The sequence below is a fragment of the Leucoraja erinacea genome, chromosome 8 (genome assembly GCF_028641065.1).
Source record: "Leucoraja erinacea ecotype New England chromosome 8, Leri_hhj_1, whole genome shotgun sequence".
In the NCBI taxonomy this organism is placed as follows: Eukaryota; Metazoa; Chordata; class Chondrichthyes; order Rajiformes; family Rajidae; genus Leucoraja; species Leucoraja erinaceus.
In genome coordinates, this window is record NC_073384.1 from 58,471,090 (window position 1) to 58,493,516 (window position 22,427).

The window sequence follows — 22,427 nt, forward strand, 5'->3', positions numbered from 1 at the left end:
GTAGAGCTCAATGCCAGAAGATAATCCAATTTGCCCAAACGGCATCACTGAAGAGCAACCCCAAGAGGGCCTGGGCTGAGACCATTTATTGAAACAAAGGAAGGAAGGAAGGAAAGCCATTACGACAGCCATGATTACACAAGTAGAATGAGGCTTTGCTGCGCCACAAAAAGGAACAACATTTTGGTTGGGGGAAGGCAGGCTAAAAGAGGAACCCTGATCACTTCGGGAAAGTAGGACAAGTGAGGCTATAAGGATAGATAGAAAAAATGAGTTATCCTTCAAAGTGCGATCAAAAGTAATAAAATCAAGGGAGATTTTATTTATTGAGTGGACGTGGAGGCTCCTGGCAATGATGGCATTTACTTTCCACCTCTAACTGTCTCTGAACCCAAGAGGCAGCTCAGCATCAAACACGTTGGTGAATCATGAATTGCAAATATGTCAGATCAGAAATGGTTGGTAGAATTCCTTCTCCAAAGGATATTAGTAAACTAGATGGGTTTTGTACAATAGTTTGATGATTGCTATTAATTGCTTTTTTATTAAAATTCGAACTGAATTTAATTGCTTGAAATTACATTTCATAAGTTCATAAGTTATAGGAGCAGAATTAGGCCACTGGACTCATCGAGTCTACTCCACCATTCAATCATGGCAAATCTATCTTTCCCTCTTAAACCCATTCTCCCCATAACCCCTGATGCCCGTACTAATCAAGAATCTGTCAATCTCTGCCTTAAAAACACCCGTTGACTTGGCCTCCACAGCCACATGTGGCAATGAATTCCACACATTCATCACCCTCTAAAGAACTAAAGGACTAAAGAAATTGGCATTAGTCTTTCCCACTATCACACAGGAGGTCCCCAGGTTACGACAAGGGTCCGATCCTAAGAACTGTTCGTAACCCAAACTGTTCATGAGTCAAAAATTGACAAAATACGCATGCGACAGGATTACAAAAACAGCTGCAAGGCAAGAGCGAGCAGGAACATGAAGAGTGGCCATCTGATAGTCTCACTGATTCAGCGAGTCTCTCCTGTGCATTCCCAGCTCTGCATGGCTCGATCCAGCACCCACCCCCCCCTCCCCATCACGCGTTGTAGAGGGGGATTGGACAGAATGCACGTGTAAGTGCCCTGTGCCCATTCAGAAGATGTATGGAATACCGCAGCATTCAGCAAATTCATCCCAATCTATCCCACTTGTCTCCCAAGCAGTCGCGCTTGATAACGGGATACCCAGGAGTCAGACACTCAGAACCTGGGAAGAACTACTGGGATTCAAACCCATGTCTCTGGTTCAATAGGCCAGTGACACGTACAATAGCAATGTGGCATGTGATAAGATCTCAAAGAACGCTATCAATTTCCGATTAATTTAACACCAGTCTTTTGTTATTACCCTGCAATATCCTGCCATTACTATTATTTTCAACCATATAAATGCTATCAAATGTAAAAGCAGGGAGTGTTGTTTCACGATCTGAAACATGAACCCATTTCTCTTTCCTCATATGCATCTTGACTTGCTAAGTCTCATTTAGATTTTTGATGTTATTCAATGTGATTGCCATGTACCTGAACGTCTGATCAAATGATTAAATTTTTATTTCTCTCCCGTTGATGGTCAATTTCAAATTTATTCTGGACTAATGGGAAACAGGGAAGAGAGAGTAATGTAACATCATGTTGTTTACATCGCCTCATGGCAATTTTTAGAATCAGGGACACAAGCAATAAATTAAACAGCTAGCCAACACAATTGTGCATAATGCAAATTGTGCATAATGCAAGAGGGGAAATATACTAAAGAACAAATTCTTAGCAGATTTGAACAAAGCAAGAGGTTCCATGTACCTAGCAGAAACAAAAATGGTGACTAATAGTAGTTACAAACCGTGGAAGTAGTCGAAGATTTTGAATCTACTTATATTCACAGCTGTTGTTTGCTACTTAATGAATATATTGCTTTATTCCAGAATAATTAGATTCCAAGGTAAATCACCATAAGTAAGCTGGTGCTGCTCATTATGTAAAAGTCATGACTTCTAAAGAGTAGCAGGTGGGAGTTAACTTTTCATTTTTTTAAAGTTTGCTTCCAGCAGTTCCTGTACAGTTCACCGCAAGTTCCTTATTTCATTCAAATACGGTGCTCAATGCAACTGAATATTGCCTAAATTGACTTACAAAACATTAAAAATAGGTGCAAATGTTCTTGCATCTTACAGTAATGCTAACTAACAAATCATTGGACCAGGCTATCTAAGAGCAAGTTTTGGGAAATGCAGAAGTAGGTCCATTGTTGGTTGACCATTTTCTGATATCTTTGTTTAGTTCAGATGCAACCACTACAAATATATCAAAATGTATTCCATTTAGCATTGTGAAAACTACAGGTTTACTAAAGTCTTACCTGTGTAACCTGCTGTCCAACCCCAGGATGACACCATAGCCAGCAGCCATTTGAACATTAATCCTTCCACATGCCAGAACAGTTTATGGTCCAGTAATTTCAATGGCTGAAGGGCTATGAAATACAAAACATAGGATGGAATGGCAACCATATTGTTGATGACCATAAAAGCAAATCGGATTGCCCCTTTCACCAATATCCAGCTGCTACGCAGTATTTCATTTCGATTTATTGCCATGCTTCTACCACCTCCGTCTGATCCTGTAGGAAAAATGAAAAATATTTGTGAGTTTCAAGAAAATTAAAATGATTGCAAATTATGCAGTCACACTAAGTGGGTTGTTACTTTAATAGATAAGAAAGTTTTAAATAACTTGCAATGGCCTGACAGATCAAAGTACAAAAGGACTGGTGAGATCATCCTAAGGTGTCTCTGGGAAGAATATTCGTGTCCATCACATGCAGAAGCTGCAATTGGTCTAAAAATATTTGTTCAATCCTACAATGCTAAAATTGATTAAACAAAAGTCAGCGGTTGCAGTTTAAATTGTCAAATGAGCTTTCGAGGGAGCAAAGACAAAACTGCCCAAGGTCTCTGTGCAGGCTGATTCCTGGGATGTCAGGACTTTCATATGAAGAAAGACTGGATAGACTCGGCTTGCACTCGCTAGAATTTAGAAGATTGAGGGGGGATCTTATAGAAACTTACAAAATTCTTAAGGGGTTGGATAGGCTAGATGCAGGAAGATTATTCCCAATGTTGGGGAAGTCCAGAAAAAGGGGTCACAGTTTAAGGATAAGAGGGAAGTCTTTTAGGACCGAGATGAGAAAATCATTTTTTACACAGAGAGTGGTGAATCTGTGGAATTCTCTGCCACAGAAGGTAGTTGAGGCCATTTCATTGGCTATATTTAAGAGGGAGTTAGATGTGGCCCTTGTGGCTAAAGGGATCAGGGGGTATGGAGAGAAGGCAGGTATGGGATACTGAGTTGGATGATCAGCCATGATCATATTGAATGGCGGTGCAGGCTCGAAGGGCCGAATGGCCTACTTCTGCACCTATTTTCTATGTTTCTAAAACAAATATCTATTCAAATCAGTTTCAAAACAGACGACACAAAAATCTCCCCCAAATAAATTTGGAACCTTCATCAGATGAACAATATTCAGACATGCAAGCTGCTGTTACATTCCATTACTTGAATGCGATCTGCAGCTACAAGCGCTGAAGTTACACTGTTTTCGGAGAATTGCTCAAAACCTGCAGGGGAATGTCCTTAAGAATACAATAAAATGTTTCTACATGTTCAATGTAAACGGGCATTCATTTTTCAAAACATTAAAAATATAGTTGATGAAATTCTTTGGAATATGGAGAAACAAAAGAGGAATCTGGAGCAAAAAGGAAATTGCTGGAGGAACTCAATTTTATTTTGCAATTTGGAATGTGCCGCTGAAGCCTTTCAAATTTACACAGAAGTATTCTTCATTTAACATCATGGCTAAACTCAGAGTGATACCGAGGGCCACTGGCTGAAGAATCCATAACTGAGGTATAAACTCTCATGACAAGGTCTGAGACAAGGAGAACATAGAGGGGCCTGTAAGTTTTTCAAATTCCCTACACAAAGGACTATGCAGTCAGACATTGAGTACATCAAATTGGCGATCAATGGATTTCTGAGTGTGAAAGGATATTTATTTGTGAGGCATTACTGGAATTTTGATTTATGTATGTAACAGTCCAAATAATTAACCTTGTTTCACAAATTATATGTGAAATATATAATATTATAATCTCTCCACTAGCATTTTTATGAAACCTGTAATAAGCCACATCTTGCTTGGCAGTAATGAGAACTAAGGTCTGTGGGAAGAAATATTAAGATCATTTATTCAAAAAAAGTTTTAAGTGTTCACTTGGGAAAACCAACTTTGAAAAACAAAACTGAGCATGAGCAGCGTAGATTCTGAAATAGTATGCGCCCAAATTCAGCTGCTAGTTTATATTTCTATTCTTTTGAAATCGTTTTAAAGAAAAAGCGTACTTGGATTACAATAGATAGAAACAAAACATGATATGGACTAAGTTTACAATTCCAACACATTTCGTGGAAATCGTGACAGCAGAATTTGCCAATCACACTCGCAAGGGTGCATGTATCCCTCGTCCTTGTCACGACTGCAAAAGTAAACTTACTTTATGATTTCTGATAGATTTCCCTCCGATTCCCATGCCCACGTTTGGGGAAATAAAGACTGAACAGCGTCTAAACTAGAATATTTGAACCCTCATTCAAAGAGAAATGTTAAAGACAATCTTACCTATGTTGGTGGTATCTTTAAATGGATATGAGACGGATGAAGGAGGACGCTGGACGGTTACTATTGTGGTAGCTGGGGGTTCATGGACTGATCGTCTGGGCCGTTACTCATAGACATAACGAGAATAAGCAGCAGCTGCCTGGAGCCACTGGGCCAAGAAGAAGCTGGTTTCCTCACTCATGTCCTGACAAGAATGATAAGACATGGAATGAATACAAATAAACCATCCGGTGATTATTTCGTTCGCAGTGACCCAATCTAACAAGTGGCTAACTAGCCCTTCCCTCGCTCACTCACTGCCATTTCCAGCATTGCAAAAGCATATATATACATATATATATAAATACTTCAAGGCTACGATATCCACTTTCGAGCCGATCGAGTGCAATATTAAGCCGACACCATTTCCTTCTTGCACCTTCCAATGTGTGTGAGAAAAAGATGCAAAAAATCTCGCGATAGTGATCCTACGAACCCCCCCTCCCTCCCCAATGCAAAGGGTATAAAACGGCCCGGTTGCTTCCCAATGCGAAGAGATGGATGAGCAGGGAAGTCTGCGCTCAGATACATAGCCTTCCTGCCTCCCTCCCGGCTGTGTGGATGGCTGGAGGTCTTTGCCACTGTCCACACTGCAGGCAGGCAGGCAGGCAGTACAGAGGGTGGACAAGCATCACGTGGCGCCCGGGCCGCACGGACTCACACACTCACTCACTCACCGCCGCCGCCGCGATCCACAAGCCCGCAGCCCGGCGGATTCCACCCTCACAACGTCCCCCTTGTGTCTCCGGCCTGAACGTAACCGGCCATGGCCCCGCTCTCTCGCTCCCCCCCTCCCTCCCTCCCTCCCTCCCCGCCCCTCCCGCCCGCCCCCAACACCCGCTCCACGCTGCACGGCGCGCCACGTCGGGCGTGTCTCCGGGCCGCGTTCTGATCTAATCTGACACAAAGGAGGAAGTAGGGATGGAGGGAGGACGCGGGTGCAGCGGCTTGCAGGAGCTTGTGTATGTCCACGATTCAAAAACCAAACCAATGCACACTCCCCGGCCACTGTCATCTGCAGCAGTCCCTTCCCTCCTCCCTCCCTTCTCTGCTGATGGTTGCACGGGAACCATGTCATTCCCCATAACATTGTATCTGTACGCTATATCATTGTATCATTCCCCATATCATTGTATCTGTACGCTTGTGATCATGTGTGGGAAAGAACTGCAGATGCTGGTTTTAATCGAAGGTAGACACAAAATGCTGGAGTAACTCAGCGGGACAGGCAGCATCGATTGTAGTCAAGTATTATCTTTCTGCTGACTGGATAGCACGCAACAAAAGCTTTTCACTGTACCTCGGTACACGTGACAATGAAAAACTAAACTGAACTCGCACGGAGAGTGTCGGAGGTGAACTGCGGATGTTGGTTTATACCGAAGAATGTTTCAAACTTCGCATGAAATAATGCCCGTGGCAGCGAAACCAGTCCGAGGTATTACAGTTGAAGGCCTTCTCCGGCCTGTCAAACGGAGGTAAACATTATTTCAGGACATGATTTTAAATAAGAAATGGAAGAGTACTTCCCATGGGGATGTAAGAAACCGAAATTTGCACGAGATTAAAAAAAACAAACTTGGAAAAACAAAGAATTGTAGATGCTGGTTTATAGCAAAGATAGACACTAAATGCTGTAGTAACCCAGCAAATCAGGCAGCATCTTTGGCAGAAATAAATAGTGATGTTCGGGGTCTTCTTCAGACTTACTGATTAAAAAATAAACGACTGGAAGAATTCGAAGGGTCAAACTATCCATGGAGCCAAAAGGATGACATCTCTTTGTCTCCACTGATGCTGCTTGAATCTGGAGAGGATGTGTTCATTATTGGGATAGTCTAGGACCAGAGGCCATAGCCTCAGAATAAAAGGAGATGAGGAATTTCTTTAGTCAGAAGGTGGGGAATCTGGAATTCATTTCCACAGACAGCTGTGGATGCCAAGTCAATGGATATTTTTAAGGTAGAGATTGACAGATTCTTGATTTGTATGGGTGTCAGGAGTTATGGGGAGAAGGCAGGAGGATGGGGTCGAGAGGGATAGATCGATCATCCATTATGAATGGCAGAGTAGACTTGATGGGCTGAATGGCCCAATTCCGCACAAAGAACTTACGACCCGCTGAATTCTCCCAGCAGCTTTTTTTCCTCCAAATTTAGGCAATATTTAAACCCTGATACTAATTAAATAACTTTCAATGTACTATAGTTCTTTATGGTATCCTGTTTGTGCAAATGATTTACTAAATCTTGCACCAGCAAACGAGGTAGCCAGGAAAGCCTCAGAATGCATCTTACTGCATAAATGTTTCACCATGTTGGAAAACAATGTGATTTAGAAATGATATAGATTTAGATTTGTTTCGAGATGCAGCAAGGAAACAGAGTCCATACTGTATAATTTACAATTAACCTACAAACCTGCACGTATTTGGGATGTGGGAGGAAACCAAAGCACCCAAAGGAACGCCATGTGATCACAAGGAGAACGTGCAAACTCCACACAGACACAAGGGCAGGATCACACACACAAGGGCACGATCACGCACACAAGAGCAAGATCAGACCTTGGTTTGTGGCTCTGTAAGGCAGCGGCTTTACCAACTGCACCACTGTGCCTCCCCAAATGACACTAATCTAATCCAACAGGGTGGCCCCAAGAGTTTATAGGATAATGAAGGATTTAGTTTAGTTTAGAGATACAGCAAGGAAAAAGACCATTTGGTTCACAGAGTCCATGCTGACGATGGCTCATCCGTTCACACTAGTTCTATGCTATTCCACGTTCTGATCCACTTCTTACACACTGGGGGCAATTTACAGAGGCCAATTAACCTACAAATTCCATGACTTTGGGATGTGGGTGGAAACGGGAGCACCTGGAAGAAACCAACGTGTTCACAGGGAGAACTCACAAACTCCACACAGACAGCATCCGAGGTTTGGATTGAACCTGTGTCCCTGGCAGTGTGAGCCAGGAGCTCTACCAGCTGTCCCGCAGTGCTGCATTAAACCTGCATTAAACTTGAAAAAGTAATTAGGAGGGGGAAGAGGGGACATAAAATGGCACCAACATACAAGATTAAGGAAAAGCAGAAAGCATCTTATGTTTCTTAAGGTCAGGAAAGTGAGCAGAGAAAGAGTAAGACCCACAAATGTTGAAAGATAATTTGTTCATAAAGCCTTAGGACATAATTGAGGTCTTAAACAATACTTCTCATCTGTATTCACTATGGAGAAGGGCATCGTAGTTTGAGAATTCAAGGAGGGGGATGATTTTTAGAATAATTATCATTGTCAAGGGTGCAGCAATAGATTTCTTAGCAGTTTTAAGGGTGAATAAATCCCCAGGGCCTGATGAGATATATTGCTGTCTGCTGTGGGAGATAATTGCTGGAACTCATACAGAAATGTTCAAATATTGTCTGACAAAGAATTGTCAAATGACTGGAGGACAGAATATAGTGTTTCTATTAAAGAAAGACAGCACGTAAAAACCCTTCTGGTGTGTCATTCTAATGTCAGACTAAAATTATTAGAGACATTTTAGGAAGGGCATGATTCATCTGCGGTGAGAGGCAGGGATTGGCAGATAAGGGGTTATCTTGTCTGACTAATTTGTTTGAAGAGGATAGTGTAGTTGGTGTAGTCTAAATGAACTTTGATAAGACCTTTGGCAAGGTCTCACAATGGGAACCAGTCCAAAAGATAGAGCTCATGGGATCTAGGGATCTTGGCAAATTGGATTCCAAATTGTCTTCACGAGGGGGGCTGAAGTGGTGATCAAGAGTTGCCTTTGCGATTTGAAGTCTTTGACTAGTGGTGTATCACACGTCACTATGTGTTATATACATTGACAATCTGGATGTGAATGTAGGATTTAGGATTAGAAATCTGACGATGATGTGAAAATTGGTGGTTATCTTGATTATGAGGATGCAAAACAAGATGGATCAGTTGGTAAAATGGACAGAGAAATGGCAGATGGAATTTAATGCTCGTCGGAGGTTGAGGGGAGATCTGATAGATGTTGCTAAAATTATAAGAGGCATACAAAAGATATACAGAAACATTTCCCTGAATGGAAATGTCAAATATTAGAGAGTAGACTTTTAAGGTCACGGGGGGGGAGATAAAAGGAGACATGCAGGGTAAGTTTTTACACAATGTGGTAGGTGCCTAGAATGTGTGGCCAGGGTTTGTGGTGGCATTTGATATGATAGTGGCTTTCAGATAGGTGCAAGAATATGCAGAGAGTGGAGGGATATGGACACATGCAAATAAGATTAATTAGTTTAATCTGGTATCATGTTTGACACAGACATTGTGGGCAAAAGGGCCTGCTCCTGTGCTGTACCGTTCTATGTTATTTGCCTTCATATAGAATATGAGAGCACAGAAGTTATGATTCGACCATCAGAAACATTAGTTTGGCCAGAGCTGGGCAGCTGTGTATAATTCTGCAGGAAGAGTGTGATCACAACAGATCACTAGATCACTGGTCCATCTGTAGTTCAAAATAGTTGGAGATCACCTGTGAACAATTTGAAAGAAATCCAAAAGCCACAATTTGCAGAGGAAAACTAGAATTGTGGGTGTGATTTGTTAGTGATGTTCTTAAGAGCAAGATTCCATCCTTAACCAACAGGAACTCATTAAAATTGGTAATATTGATAATATTGGTTTATTTCATAATCTAAGGTCTAGTAATACAATATATCACTGAAAGTCTTTGAGTAACTGGACCTAATACATCATAAGCAAAATGCTGTGCATACTGTTCAATTTGGAATAAAAAGAGTGTTTAATTGTAATATGGACCTAAGAAACAGAACAATTAAATTCTTACTGGCAGCAACATAACGTCTGTAAACATTGTATTCATAGATAACAAAATAAAGACAAAAAAAATCAATGAATTAAAAAAACAATATTAGTGCAAAAAAAGCCCACATGCTGGAAATAGTTTGTGTCAGAAGAAACTGCAGATGCTGGTTTACACCAAAGATAGACACAAAATACTGGAGTAACTCAGCGAGATAGGCAGCATTTCTGGATAGAGGTGATAGGTGACGTTTCGGGTCGAGACTCTTCTTCAGTTTTCAGGTCAGACAGCGTAAATGGAAATAAACAGTTAATATGTTAGTTCAATGGTCTGATCTAAATCGTCAAAACATTCTCATCTGGGTATTATCAGCATATACATGAGAGCCGATCATGTCTATATATGACCTCCTGCTTCTGTCACACTAGTTTATACTGGATATCTCCCCTCTTCACTCTCAGTGCTGATACAAGGTTTCAACCCAAAACATCGACCATTCTTTTCCACCCACAAATGTTTCTCGATCCCCTGAGTTCCTCCAGCAGGTCATTTGTTGCTCCAGATTGTAGCATCTGCAGTCTCTTGTGTCTACAAATGTAAATAATGATCTATTTAAGGAAGCTAAAGGGACAAATGGTAATAGTAACATCGATAAACATACTGAGAGATTCTGATTGCAAACTACTTTAAGTATGTACTGTAGGTAGACACAAAATGCTGGAGTGACTCAGTGGGACAGGCAGTATCTCTGGAGAGAAGGAATGGGTGACATTTTGAGTCGAGACCCTTCTTCAGACCTTAAGTATGCGTCTTTAAATGTAATTCCAAGAGTGACATGGCATCATCGCATGAACCATCAACATTATGGACACTTGAAGTTTAAGGTTGAAGTAACATTTAAAAAATACCAATATTGTAGTTTTATAATTTTAAACCCTGAAGACTTTTTTTTCATCAGACAATGATCCAGTTGGAGAGTTCCTAGTTCATTTATGGAAGACCCTGTAAATAGACTGTTGTATAATCATCTCTAAGGTTTTGGATTTGAAGATTCTGAAAAAAAAATCCCTCATATTTTAATTTATAACTAATAATCTATTCTGACTTGCTTTATCTTTAAGGCAGCCGAGATGATTATAGAAAATAAAAAAATAACAAGTTCTGTGAAACAAGAAGAATCTTGCTTACCAGGAAAAAAAAAGATAATTGATAACATGAATCTGAAGGAAACCTTCTGAGATGTATCAAGTGCAGTAAGGTAAATAAAAAATATCCTCATGTCCAGACTTTTCCTGTAAAGGATTATGACAGTGCTTTTAATGTTCAACTGAAATAAAACCTAGTAAAAACAATAATACTGAAGGTGATTGAACTGAGACATTAACTCAAATTCTCTCATCGCAGCCTGATCTGCTGAGTCTTTCCAATATTTTCTCGTCCATCTATTCAGCATCTGCAGTTTATTTTTGCTTTGAGAAACTAGAGAGAATACAGAAAACAAGAGAGGAAATAGACCATTCGATATCACACCTGATCATTCAAATTCAGTGTCCTGCTCCTGCTTTGATCTCTTTGGTCCAACAAACTATACCAAACTGCTCTTGAATACATTACATTACATGACTTATTTTTGTGGTGGACAATTCCACATGCTCACCACTCTTCTGGTGAAGGAGTTTTCCCCTCATCTCAGGCCTTAATGGCTTCAGGCGTGTCCCATGTCAGCTGGTTCTAGAATTCCCCAGTGGCAGGAGTATCCATCCTTCATTTACTCTGCCCAATCACATAAGGACCTTATAAATTTCAATGCTCGTTCTCATTCACCTAAACTCTGGCAAAAATAAGCCTAATTATTTCAATCCCTCTTAATACCTGACATTCTGCGAAACGGTCTGATGAACTTTAAATGCACTCCCTCTAATGCAAGAATATCTGTCCTTAGATAAGAAATCTAATACTACACTCAGTACTCAACTACTTCTTAATTTTTTCTGACTGCCTACCAGTTCTTTTTCAACAGTTGCCCGGCAGATGACAATAAGCGAGTTTGGTATTACAACTGCACATGCCCAGGTCATGAATCATTCGGGATAAACATTCTCACCAGCTAAGCTACTGTGCGTGTACGGACCTGCGTTTTATAAGTATTTTCCAGTTTTGCTTCTTCATCTGCTTTCAAAACTATTAACTATTTATGGTTCATTTGTACAAAACTACGATAATTTTGGTGGTTTTATTGCTTTATACTTCGGTGAGTGAGCGAGATCGTGACGATGCATAACAACCATTTTTTATTGTTTTTGTTTTGGAGGGGGAGAATGAAATGAAATGTATGATTTCTAAAACGGTCAAAATGGGTTTTGGTGTCTATACATTATTAATACCAAGGTACTGCACATTTCTTTCCTGGTGACCTGGGGATACAATGTTAGCAGTCCCATTATTTTCTGGCTTATTTCGTAACATCTCCAAGTTTTATTTTGTTTTTCTTTAAAATTACATCAAAATACCGATAGGCCTTGTTTTCTGTAGTGGCATATTTTCATATCTTTCGAGAAATTAACTCCCTAGCCGCCTTTTGGATGAGCATGGATAAGGGGAATATCTTCGATATGCATGCGAGCTGGCTCACAGAGACCTTCAGAGCTTCTTCACAGATATGGCTTAAAAACATAAAATACTTTTGATGAATAAATGCTTTATTGTTGATAGAAAACAATAAGATACATCCAAATTTCTTCCGACTCGTTACTACAATCTTCATCGAACTCCAGCTTATTACTTCAAACATTAGAAAACTCCTCGTGTCTCCGTAACACTGGCATGATCTCCTTTGGAACTCGCATGCTCGAAGGATTAACCTTCTCCCTACTAGCTCCAAGCTGCAATAAAAACTAAACGTCTGCGCAAGCATTTAAGCTCCAATCACGCCCAAAAACACGTCATAATTCCCACCCACAATATAACGGGGACTAAAATTTAAAGGCCATCATCAATAACATGCAAAACAGGCCAAGTCAAGTCAAGTCAAGTTTATTTTTCACATACACATACGAGATGTGCAGTGAAATGAAAGTGGCAATGCTCGCGGACTTTTGTTCAAAAGACAAACAACAAAACAACCAAACAAATTATAAACACAATCATAACACACATATTCTTTTACATAATAAATAATGGAAGGAAAAACGTTCAGTAGAGTTAGTCCCTGGTGAGATAGGCGTTTACAGTCCGAATTGCCTCTGGGAAGAAACTCCTTCTCAACCTCTCCGTTCTCACCGCATGGCAACGGAGGCGTTTGCCTGACCGTAGCAGCTGGAACAGTCCGTTGCAGGGGTGGAAGGGGTCTCCCATGATTTTATTTGCTCTGGAGTTGCACCTCCTGTTGTATAGTTCCTGCAGGGGGGCGAGTGAAGTTCCCATAGTGCATTTGGCCGAACGCACTACTCTCTGCAGAGCCTTCTTTTCCTTGGCAGAGCAATTCCCAAACCAGATGGTAATGTTCCCGGACAAGATGCTTTCCACCGCCGCTGCGTAGAAGCACTGGAGGATCCTCGGAGACACTCTGAATTTCCACAATTGCCTGAGGTGGTAAAGGCGCTGCCTTGCCTTACTCACGAGTGCTAAGGCGTGTGATGCCCATGTCATATCCTCGGAGATGTGGACTCCCAGATATTTAAAACAGTTCACCCTATCCACAGGATCCCCATTTATCCGCAATGGAATGTACGTCCTCGGATGATGTGCCCTCCTAAAGTCCATGATCAGCTCCTTCGTTTTTTTGATGTTCAAGAGGAGGCTGTTATCCTGGCACCAGAGTGCTAGATCAGCCACCTCCTCCCGGTAGGCCTTCTCATCGTTGTCTGAGATCAGGCCCACCACCACAGTGTCATCAGCAAACTTAATTATTGAATTGGAGCTGAACCTAGCCACACAGTCATGTGTGTACAGGGAGTACAATAGGGGGCTGAGGACGCAACCCTGGGGCGATCCTGTGCTCAGGGTGAGGGACTCCGATGCATTCCCTCCCATCTTGACTACCTGGGGCCTGGCGGTGAGAAAATCCAGGACCCAGGCACACAGGGAGGTGTTGAGCCCCAATTCCATTAGCTTCCCGGCCAGTCTGGTGGGGACTATCGTGTTGAAGGCTGAACTGTAGTCTATGAACAGCATCCTCACGTAGCCCCCCCTTCTGGCTGTCCAGATGGGAGAGAGCGGTGTGCAAGACCTGGGAGACCGCATCGTCCGTGGACCTGTTCGGACGATATGCGAACTGCAACGGGGGTCCATATTCCGAGGGAGGAAGGCGCAGATGTGATTCTTCACCAGCCTCTCAAAGCATTTCATGACTACCGAGGTAAGGGCCACCGGATGGTAGTCATTCAGAAAGGCTGGGGAGGCATTTTTTACGATGATGGATTTTTTGAAGCAGGCAGGGACCACGGACTTGTCCAGGGTGAGGTTGAATAATGTAGTGAGCACTGGAGCTAGCTGCGTAGCACAGGACTTGAGTACTCGCCCCGAGATGCCATCGGGGCCTGCAGCTTTTCTCGTGTTCACCCGTGTCAGAGCCCTCCTCACGTCGTGCTCGGACAGCGAGAATGTGTGCACATTCCTCCCTTCAGCTTCGGTAGCCAGCCCGCTGGTGGTATTGTCGATAGTCGGCAGACCTGGAGTGGTGTTGCCCCTCTCGAAACGAGCGTAAAAGGAGTTCAGGTCGTCAGCTAGGGAGGTGCCGGCACATGCGGATGAGGAAGGGGTGCTCCGGTAGTTGGTTACAATCCGTAACCCCTGCCACAGGCTTCTGGTGTACTGCTGCTCCATCTGTAACTCCATCTTGTCCCTGTACCTTCACTTTGCGTCCTTCACCACCCTTCGCAGTCGGTAGGACTCTGCCTTGTGGCCACTACACTTTCTTTGTAGTCGCTAAGCAGGCGAGACTTCAGTGAAGTAGCTGGCTGGTTAGCCTCATCATAACACCTTTTGGGGAGGGTGTGACCTGTACAAAAAGGATGGGTTGCACTTGAACTGGAGGGGGACCAATATCCTGGCGGGGAGATTTGCGAAGGCTACTGGGAAGACTTTAAACTAGAACGGTTGGGGGGAGGGACTCAAATAGAGAAAGCTAGTAGACAGTGTGTGAGGCAGGAGGCAGAGAAGTGGTAGGTTTCTTAAATGTGTGAGCAGAGAGACAGAGGGGTGTAAAATGAGGGTTGAAGCTATAGGTAGCAAGGTGAAAAGTAAAAGTGGCAGGCAGACAAATCCAGGGCAAAAATCAAAAAGGGCCACTTTTCAACATAATTGTATAAGGGGTAAGAGTGTTGTAAAAACAAGCCTGAAGGCTTTATATCTCAATGCAAGGAGCATTCGTAATAAGGTGGATAAGTTGAATGTGCAGATAGTTATTAATGAATATGATATAGTTGGGATCACGGAGCCATGGCTCCAGGGTGACCAAGGCTGGGAGCTGAACATCCAGGGATATTCAATATTCAGGAGGGATAGACAGAAAGGAAAAGGAGGTGGGGTAGCTTTGCTGGTTAGAGGAGATTAACGCAATAGAAAGGAAGGACATTAGCTTGGAGGATGTGGAATCGATATGGGTAGAGCTGCGAAACACTAAGGGGCAGAAAACGCTAGTTGGGAGTTGTGTACAGGCCACCTAACAGTAGTAGTGCAGTTGGGGATGGCATCAAACAGGAAATTAGAAATGTGTGCAACAAAGGTAAAACAGTTATAATGGGTGACTTCAATCTACATATAGATTGGGTGAATCAAATTGGCAGGGGTGCTGAGGAAGAGGATTTCTTGGAATGTATACGGGATAGTTTTCTAAACCAACATGTAGAGGAACCAACGAGAGAGCAGGCTATTCTAGACTGGGTATTGAGTAATGAGGAAGGGTTAGTTAACAGTTGTTGTGCGTGGCCCCTTGGGCAAGAGTGACCATAATATGGTTGAGTTCTTCATTAGGTTGGAGAGTGACATAATTTATTTAGAAGCAATGGTTCTGAACTCAAAGAAAGGTAACTTTGAGGGTATGAGACATGAATTGGCCAAGATAGACTGGCAATTGATTCTTAAAGGGTTGACGGTGGATAGGCAATGGAAGGCATTTAAAGACTGCATGGATGAACTACAAAAATTGTTCATCCCAGTTTGGCAAAAGAATAAATCAGGGAAGGTAGTGCATCCATGGATAACAAGGGAAATCAGGGATAGTATCAAAGCAAAAGATGAAGCATACAAATTAGCCAGAAAAAGCAGCATACCGGAGGACTGGGAGAGGAGGACAAAGGGATTAATTAGGAAAGGGAAAAAATATTATGAAAGAAAACTGGCAGGGAACATAACTACTTTGGTTCTGTCTTCACTAAGGTAGACATAAATAATCTGCCGGAAATAGCAGGGGTCAGGGGGTCAAATGAGATGGAAATGAGTGAAATCCAGGTTAGCCGGGAAGTGGTGTTAGGTAAATTGAATGGATTAAAGGCCAATAAATCCCAGGGCCAGATAGGCTGCATCCCAGAGTACTTAACGAAGTAGCCCCAGAAATAGTGGATGCATTAGTGATAATTTTTCAAAACTCTCTAGATTCTGGAGTAGTTCCTGAGGATTGGAGGGTAGTTAATGTAACCCCACTTTTTAAAAAGGGAGGGAGAGCGTAAACGGGGAATTACAGACCAGTTAGTCTAACATCGGTAGTGGGGAAACTGCTAGAGTCAGTTATTAAGATGGGATAGCAGCACATTTGGAAAGTGGTGAAATTATTGGACAAAGTCAGCATGGATTTATGAAAGGTAAATCATGTCTGATGAATCTTATAGAATTTTTCGAGGATGTAACTAGTAGAGTGGATGAGGGAGAACCAGTGGATGAGTTATATCTGGAATTTCAGAAGGCTTTCGACAAGGTCCCACATAAGAGATTTGTATGCAAACTTAAAGCACACGGTATTGGGGGTTCAGTATTGATGTGGATAGAGAACTGGCTGGCAGACAGGAAGCAAAGAGTAGGAGTAAACGGGTCCTTTTCAGAATGGCAGGCAGTGACTAGTGGGGTACCGAAAGACTCAGTGCTGGGACCCCAGCTATTTACGATATATATTAATGATTTGGACGAGTGAATTGAATGCAACATCTCCAAGTTTGCGGATGACACGAAGCTGGGCGGCAGTGTTAGCTGTGAGGAGGATGCTAGGAGGCTGCAAGGTGACATGGATAGGTTGGGTGAGTGGGCAAATGCATGGCAGATGCAGTATAATGTGGATAAATGTGAGGTTATCCACTTTGGTGGCAAAAACAGGAAAGTAGACTATTACCTGAATGGTGGCCAATTAGGAAAGGGGAGATGCAACGAGACCTGGGTGTCATGGTACACCAGTCATTGAAAGTAGGCATGCAGGTACAGCAGGCAGTGAAGAAAGCGAATGGTATGTTAGCATTCATAGCAAAAGGATTTGAGTATAGCAGCAGGGAGGTTCTACTGCAGTTGTACAGGGTCTTGGTGTGACCACACCTGGAGTATTGCGTATAGTTTTGGTCTCCTAATCTGAGGAAAGACATTCTTGCAGGGCTCGAAATTAGCAGTTGCCCGGGTGCCACTGACCACCCAAAGTGCCGCTGGGCAACCTAAACGGCGAGTCATTTTGCCCGGCTTGGCAACTTGGTTTATACCGAAGATACACAAAAAACTGGAGTAACTCCATGGGTCAGGCAGCATCTCTGGAGAAAAGGAACGCGACGTTTCGTATTGGCGACGGCAGTCGTGCGGGGCAAAGATACTAGATGCGGTGTGACGAAGGGTCGGAGCGAATGACGGGCTCCGAACAGCGGCGCTTTCAAAACAAACCCTCTCGCACGCCGAGGCAGGTAGGAGGGATGGAGCGGGAGGCCACTTATGGTTAAGCATATATGTTACCATGGTCCAGGATTTATTGACACAGGTTGATTATACACTGAATAATCCAACCACATTTTAGTTTGGAAGTGGAAAGAACTGATATAAATTGCATTAATTGCAATGTGTAAAAAGAGTTGAGATACTGTCTTATAATTTTGCTGCATGTCATTGTGGGATATATCATGTCTTGATTGGTGAATATGTTCAGTTTGTGACTTTATTTGAAGCAGAAATAATATGTGAAAGCTTCATTGAGTATAATTCCGACTGGTAGCTACGCACTTCGTCCGAGCACATTATCGCATGCGTCATGCAAGCCATCTTAAATGACCATCTAAATTGTCATTTGGCAACCTAAAAAGCTGCCAAGGTTGCCCGGCTGGCAACAGGGAAAAAAAGTTAAGCGAGAGCCCTGTCTTGCCATAGAGGAAGTACAGCGAAGGTTCAGCAGACTGATTCCTGGGATGTCAGGACTTTCATATGAAGAAAGACTGAAGAAAGACTGGATAGATTCAGCTTGTACTCACTAGAATTTAGAAGTTTGAGGGGGGATCTTATAGAAACTTACAAAATTCTTAAGGGGTTGGACAGGCTAGATGCTGGAAGATTGTTCCCGATGTTGGGGACGTTCAGAACAAAGGGTCACAGTTTAAGGATAAGGGGGAAGTCTTTTAGGACCGAGATGAGAAGAACATTTTTTCACACAGAGAGTGGTGAATCTCTGGAATTCTCTGCCACAGAAGGTAGTTGAGGACAGTTCATTGGCTATATTTAAGAGGGAGCTAGATGTGGCCCTTGTGGCTAAGGGGATCAGGGGGTATGGAGAGAAGGCAGGTACAGGATACTGAGTTGGATGATCAGCCATGATCATATGGAATGGAGGTGCAGGCTCGAAGGGCCGAATGGCCTACTCCTGCACCTATTTTCTATGTTTCAATGTAACTGTCAAGATGATTTGACAGCTCGACGATGGATGTGGGAGGCCAGTTCGCTCATGGGATCGGGAAGAATTTATTCTCCACATTTCAAGAATTCCTTGTATTGATCAGCATGATGACATTTTTCTTCACCGGCAGTCAGTAGCACAGGTTTCTTCATATACGATGCAGCCTAAGCAAGAGCAGCGAGTTTGTCTTTTCGTCCCGTCTTTTTCAACCCCCTGTCTGTTAAAAAGCTTCGACTTTCCATGGAAGAAAACCATCCAGTGTCGTAATTTTGGTCAACCATAACCAATATAAGATTCAAAGAAGACGAAAACTCAGATTGAAAATGTACTCACAGTTTATACAGCATTGCGTTTGCTTTTTTAAAATCCCGAATGACCTTTGACAAATCCCATGATTCCTTATGTTTATCGAGATACTGAACTTGCTTATAACAATCTGCCTTCTTGTTTTGCCACTCAAGTGGGAAACTTGACGTTATACATTATACCGCATTTGCATTGGCCACTCACTCACCTGTCCAAATTACATTGGAGACCCTCCTCACAGCTCCCACACCACCAAACCTAGTGCCATCCACAAACTTGGAAATGCCACATTCAATACTCACATCTAAATAACTAGTATGTATTATGAACAGATCACAGATTCATAAGACAGGAGCAGAATTAGGACATTCAGCCCTTTGAGCCTACTCCACCATCCAATCATACATTTCCTCACTAGTCACTCCCTGCCACTTGTCTTGCGTCTGTCAGCCAGTTTCCGCTGTGTAATTACATCACCCCTAATCTGATGTATATTACTGTTTTGCATACTAATCTCTGATATGGAACCTTGCCAAAAATCTTCTGAAAGTCCAAACACATCAGATTCATTTTTTTTCCATTCCACTCCATATTAGCTGCATTTTCAAAAAATTCTAGTAAATCTGTCTAGCATGATTTCTCTTTTGTAAGTCCATATTGATTCAGAACAATCCTGTTATTTTTTTCCAGAACCAGTGTTAATAATGGTCTTATAACAGACTTATAATACCCTGTTGTTAGTTCCCTCCTTTTAAAATGAGATTATATTAGTTACCTTCATCTAAATGCTGTATTAATTCGGCTGTGGATAACTTAGTCATGGGGCTTGCTACACATTTAAAATAACCACTGGATACAAAAAGGCTTCAGGAGGATATGGACACACTTACCAAGTGGGCAGGAACATGGTAGATGGAATATAATGTGGAGAATGTGACATCATCACATTGAGGAAGAAAAACAGAGTACTTTAAAAATGCTGACAAATTGGGAAATGTTGTCTGTCATTCCATTGAGTCAACCTATAATTTAATGAGATTGTGGTGATTTTATGGACCATTGCAGTCCAATCCCCTTGGCAATCTTACAGAACTTGATCTCTGCTTTATGTGCCCATCAGCCAGGGAGATAATCGTCGCTTTTAAGAGCCTATCAAGACTGTCAAATTAGGCTGTTTCAGAATTGTGTATGAGAAGATTGCTTTGTCAGTAGTCCCATAAACATACCCAAATGGAACTTTTTCATATATTGATATGGTCTACTGAATTACGAGTTTTATTAGTGTTACTGGGAAACATGAAGCAGTTTTGGTAAATTCAAGGTGCAGATAAGTATTTATGTGCCAAGTTAGAAGAGCAGCGATAGTGGCTTTAACCATGTTTCCTCTATCAGGACCAGGTCACTTCCGCATTGTTATTTTGACAAAAAAAAAGTAACCATGGGAACCTGAGAGTGTGAAAAATGTGGTGTCACATGGCAATAAAACACAGGAAGGCTTGTTTTTGTTGCCTGGGCAACCACGGGTTGTACGGTTCTTCTGCAGAGAAATGTGCCCTCCTACTGGCCAGGCAGGAAAAGCACACAACAAAGTTCAGGAAGAATCTGCAAATGTCTGCAGAAACAGACATAAGTGATTCGGAAATAGTCGAAAGGCAGGAAGGTAGTTAGGTGCAGTGCTGATGTAGAGGTATTCTGAATGCATTGGGATGATTAAGGGTGCATGTTCAATGGCCTCTACTAGACATTTGGTGGTGAAGGAGAAAACAGCCCTATTTTTAAGAACACTATCATTTAAATGGCAAATAATTAGAGATGTGCATTAATCCGGCTATGAATCACTTAGATACAAGGCATGTTACACATAGACAGATGTTTACTAGGACACAGTTGCACAGTGCTTTGTGGATGCACCAAGGACCTTCGAAGGTCATGGTTAGTAATGATGCATGTGAGAATCAACTGCTTTTGATCATGTAAAACGCACTGTCCATTACTGGTCAGGACCGACCGTGGAAACGTCACTTAGTTAGGAAATAGCTCTAGATGGACTTTTAATACTGTATGCCAACCTCTTCAGTGATTCGTATAGTGTTGGCATAAGGCCCAAGTCCAACCTGCCATAATGCCAGGCTTAACTTTTGCTGGCCTTTTTTGGTGCCCAACACTGCTAAAGTAGCGGTAGAGGAAGAACTAGTAAATTGGAAGAAAATAACATGCTGGCGAAGGTTTACCACAGTAAAATTCAGTTCTGCAAGGGAGCTGAACAATGTCATCAAGCTCTCACATTCCTTCAATAGTAAAAGCGGCAATGGTAGTTAATGAAAAAGGAGCTGGACAATGTAAAAAAACTCCTTCGATATTACATGCTTTGTTCCGAATCTCATCTCCATTCATCTTCATAAACCTCAATGAAAGGATTAACCTTTAAATTGGGTAATGGAGCATCAAAAATGCCCACCAGCGTGTAAGACCAGTCTAGACACTGATATTTTTCCATGTCTATTCTGACCGAGAGCATTGAGGCTCTTAAGGTCATAAGCGATAGGAAAAGAATTAGGCCATTCGGCCCAACAAGTCTACTCCGCCATTCAATCATGGCTGATCTATCTCTCCCTCTTAACACCATTCTCCTCCTCATAACCCCTGACACCCGTACTAATCAAGAATCTATATGTCTGCCTTAAAAATATCCATTGACTTGGCCTCCACAGCCTTCTGTGGCAAAAAAATCCAGATTCACCACTGTCTGACTAAAGAAATTCCTCCTCATCTTTCCTAAAGGAACATCCTTGAATTATGAGGCTATGACGAGTCCTAGACTTTCCCACTAGTGGAAACATCTTTGCCACATAAACTCTATCCAAGACTTTCACTATTCTGTACATTTTAATGAGGTCCCCCCTCATTCTTCTAAATTCCAGCGAGTACAGGCCCAGTACCATCAAATGCTCATCATATGTTAAGCCACTCATTCCTGGGATCATTCTTGTAAGCCTCCTCTGGACCCTCTCCAGAGCCAACACATCCTTTCTCTGATATATTGCCCAAAATTACTTACAATACTCCAAAAGCAGCCTGAACAGCACCTTATAGAGCCTCAGCGTTACATCCCTGTTTTTGTATTTTAGCTCTCTTGAAATGAATGCTGGCATTGCGCTTGGTTTCTTTAGTACCGATTCAATTTGTAGATTAACCTTTTGGGAATCCTGCACCAGTCTTTTCAGGTGAGGCAGAGGTTCACTTGCACCTCCTTCAACCTCATCTACTGTGCCCACTGTTCCAATTGTGGATTCCTACATATCGGCGAGACCAAGCGTTGGCTCGGCAGTTGTTTAGCTGAACACCTCCGCTCAGTCCACCTAAACCTACCTGATCGCCCGGTTGCTAAACATTTTAACTCCCCCTCCCATTCCCACACTGACCTTTCTGTCCTCAGCCTCCTCCATTGTCAGAGTGAGGCCCAGCGCAAATTGGAGGAACAGCATCTCATATTTCGCTTGGGTAGCTTACACCCCAGCGGTATGAACATTGACTTCTCTAACCTCAAGTTTTCCCTTTCACCATCCTTCCCCCTTCCCAGTGCTTCGACCAGTCTTACCGTGTCCGACTACATTTTATCTGTTTGCTTTGTTGTTACCTGCTCCCAACTAACAATGATTTATTATGC

At 42.4% G+C, this 22,427-nt stretch overlaps 1 protein-coding gene across 4 annotated transcripts in view; it reads right to left on the minus strand.

Moving 5' to 3' along the window:
* lpgat1 (lysophosphatidylglycerol acyltransferase 1) overlaps positions 1 to 5,578 on the minus strand; it is a 79,437-nt gene extending 73,859 nt beyond the window's left edge. The window contains exons 1-3 of one of the 4 annotated variants that reach the window (XM_055639783.1): positions 5,460 to 5,578; positions 4,744 to 4,927; positions 2,419 to 2,679 (exon numbers count right to left, since the gene is read on the minus strand). In XM_055639783.1, coding sequence (XP_055495758.1) covers positions 2,419 to 2,656 — 238 coding nt within the window. In that variant the 5' untranslated portion in view covers positions 2,657 to 2,679; positions 4,744 to 4,927; positions 5,460 to 5,578. Of the gene's footprint in view, positions 1 to 2,418; positions 2,680 to 4,743; positions 5,152 to 5,451 lie in introns of those variants that run through there. The other 3 variants (XM_055639784.1, XM_055639785.1, XM_055639782.1) reach the window with 3 other exon arrangements.
* Between the last annotated feature and the right edge of the window lie 16,849 nt (positions 5,579 to 22,427).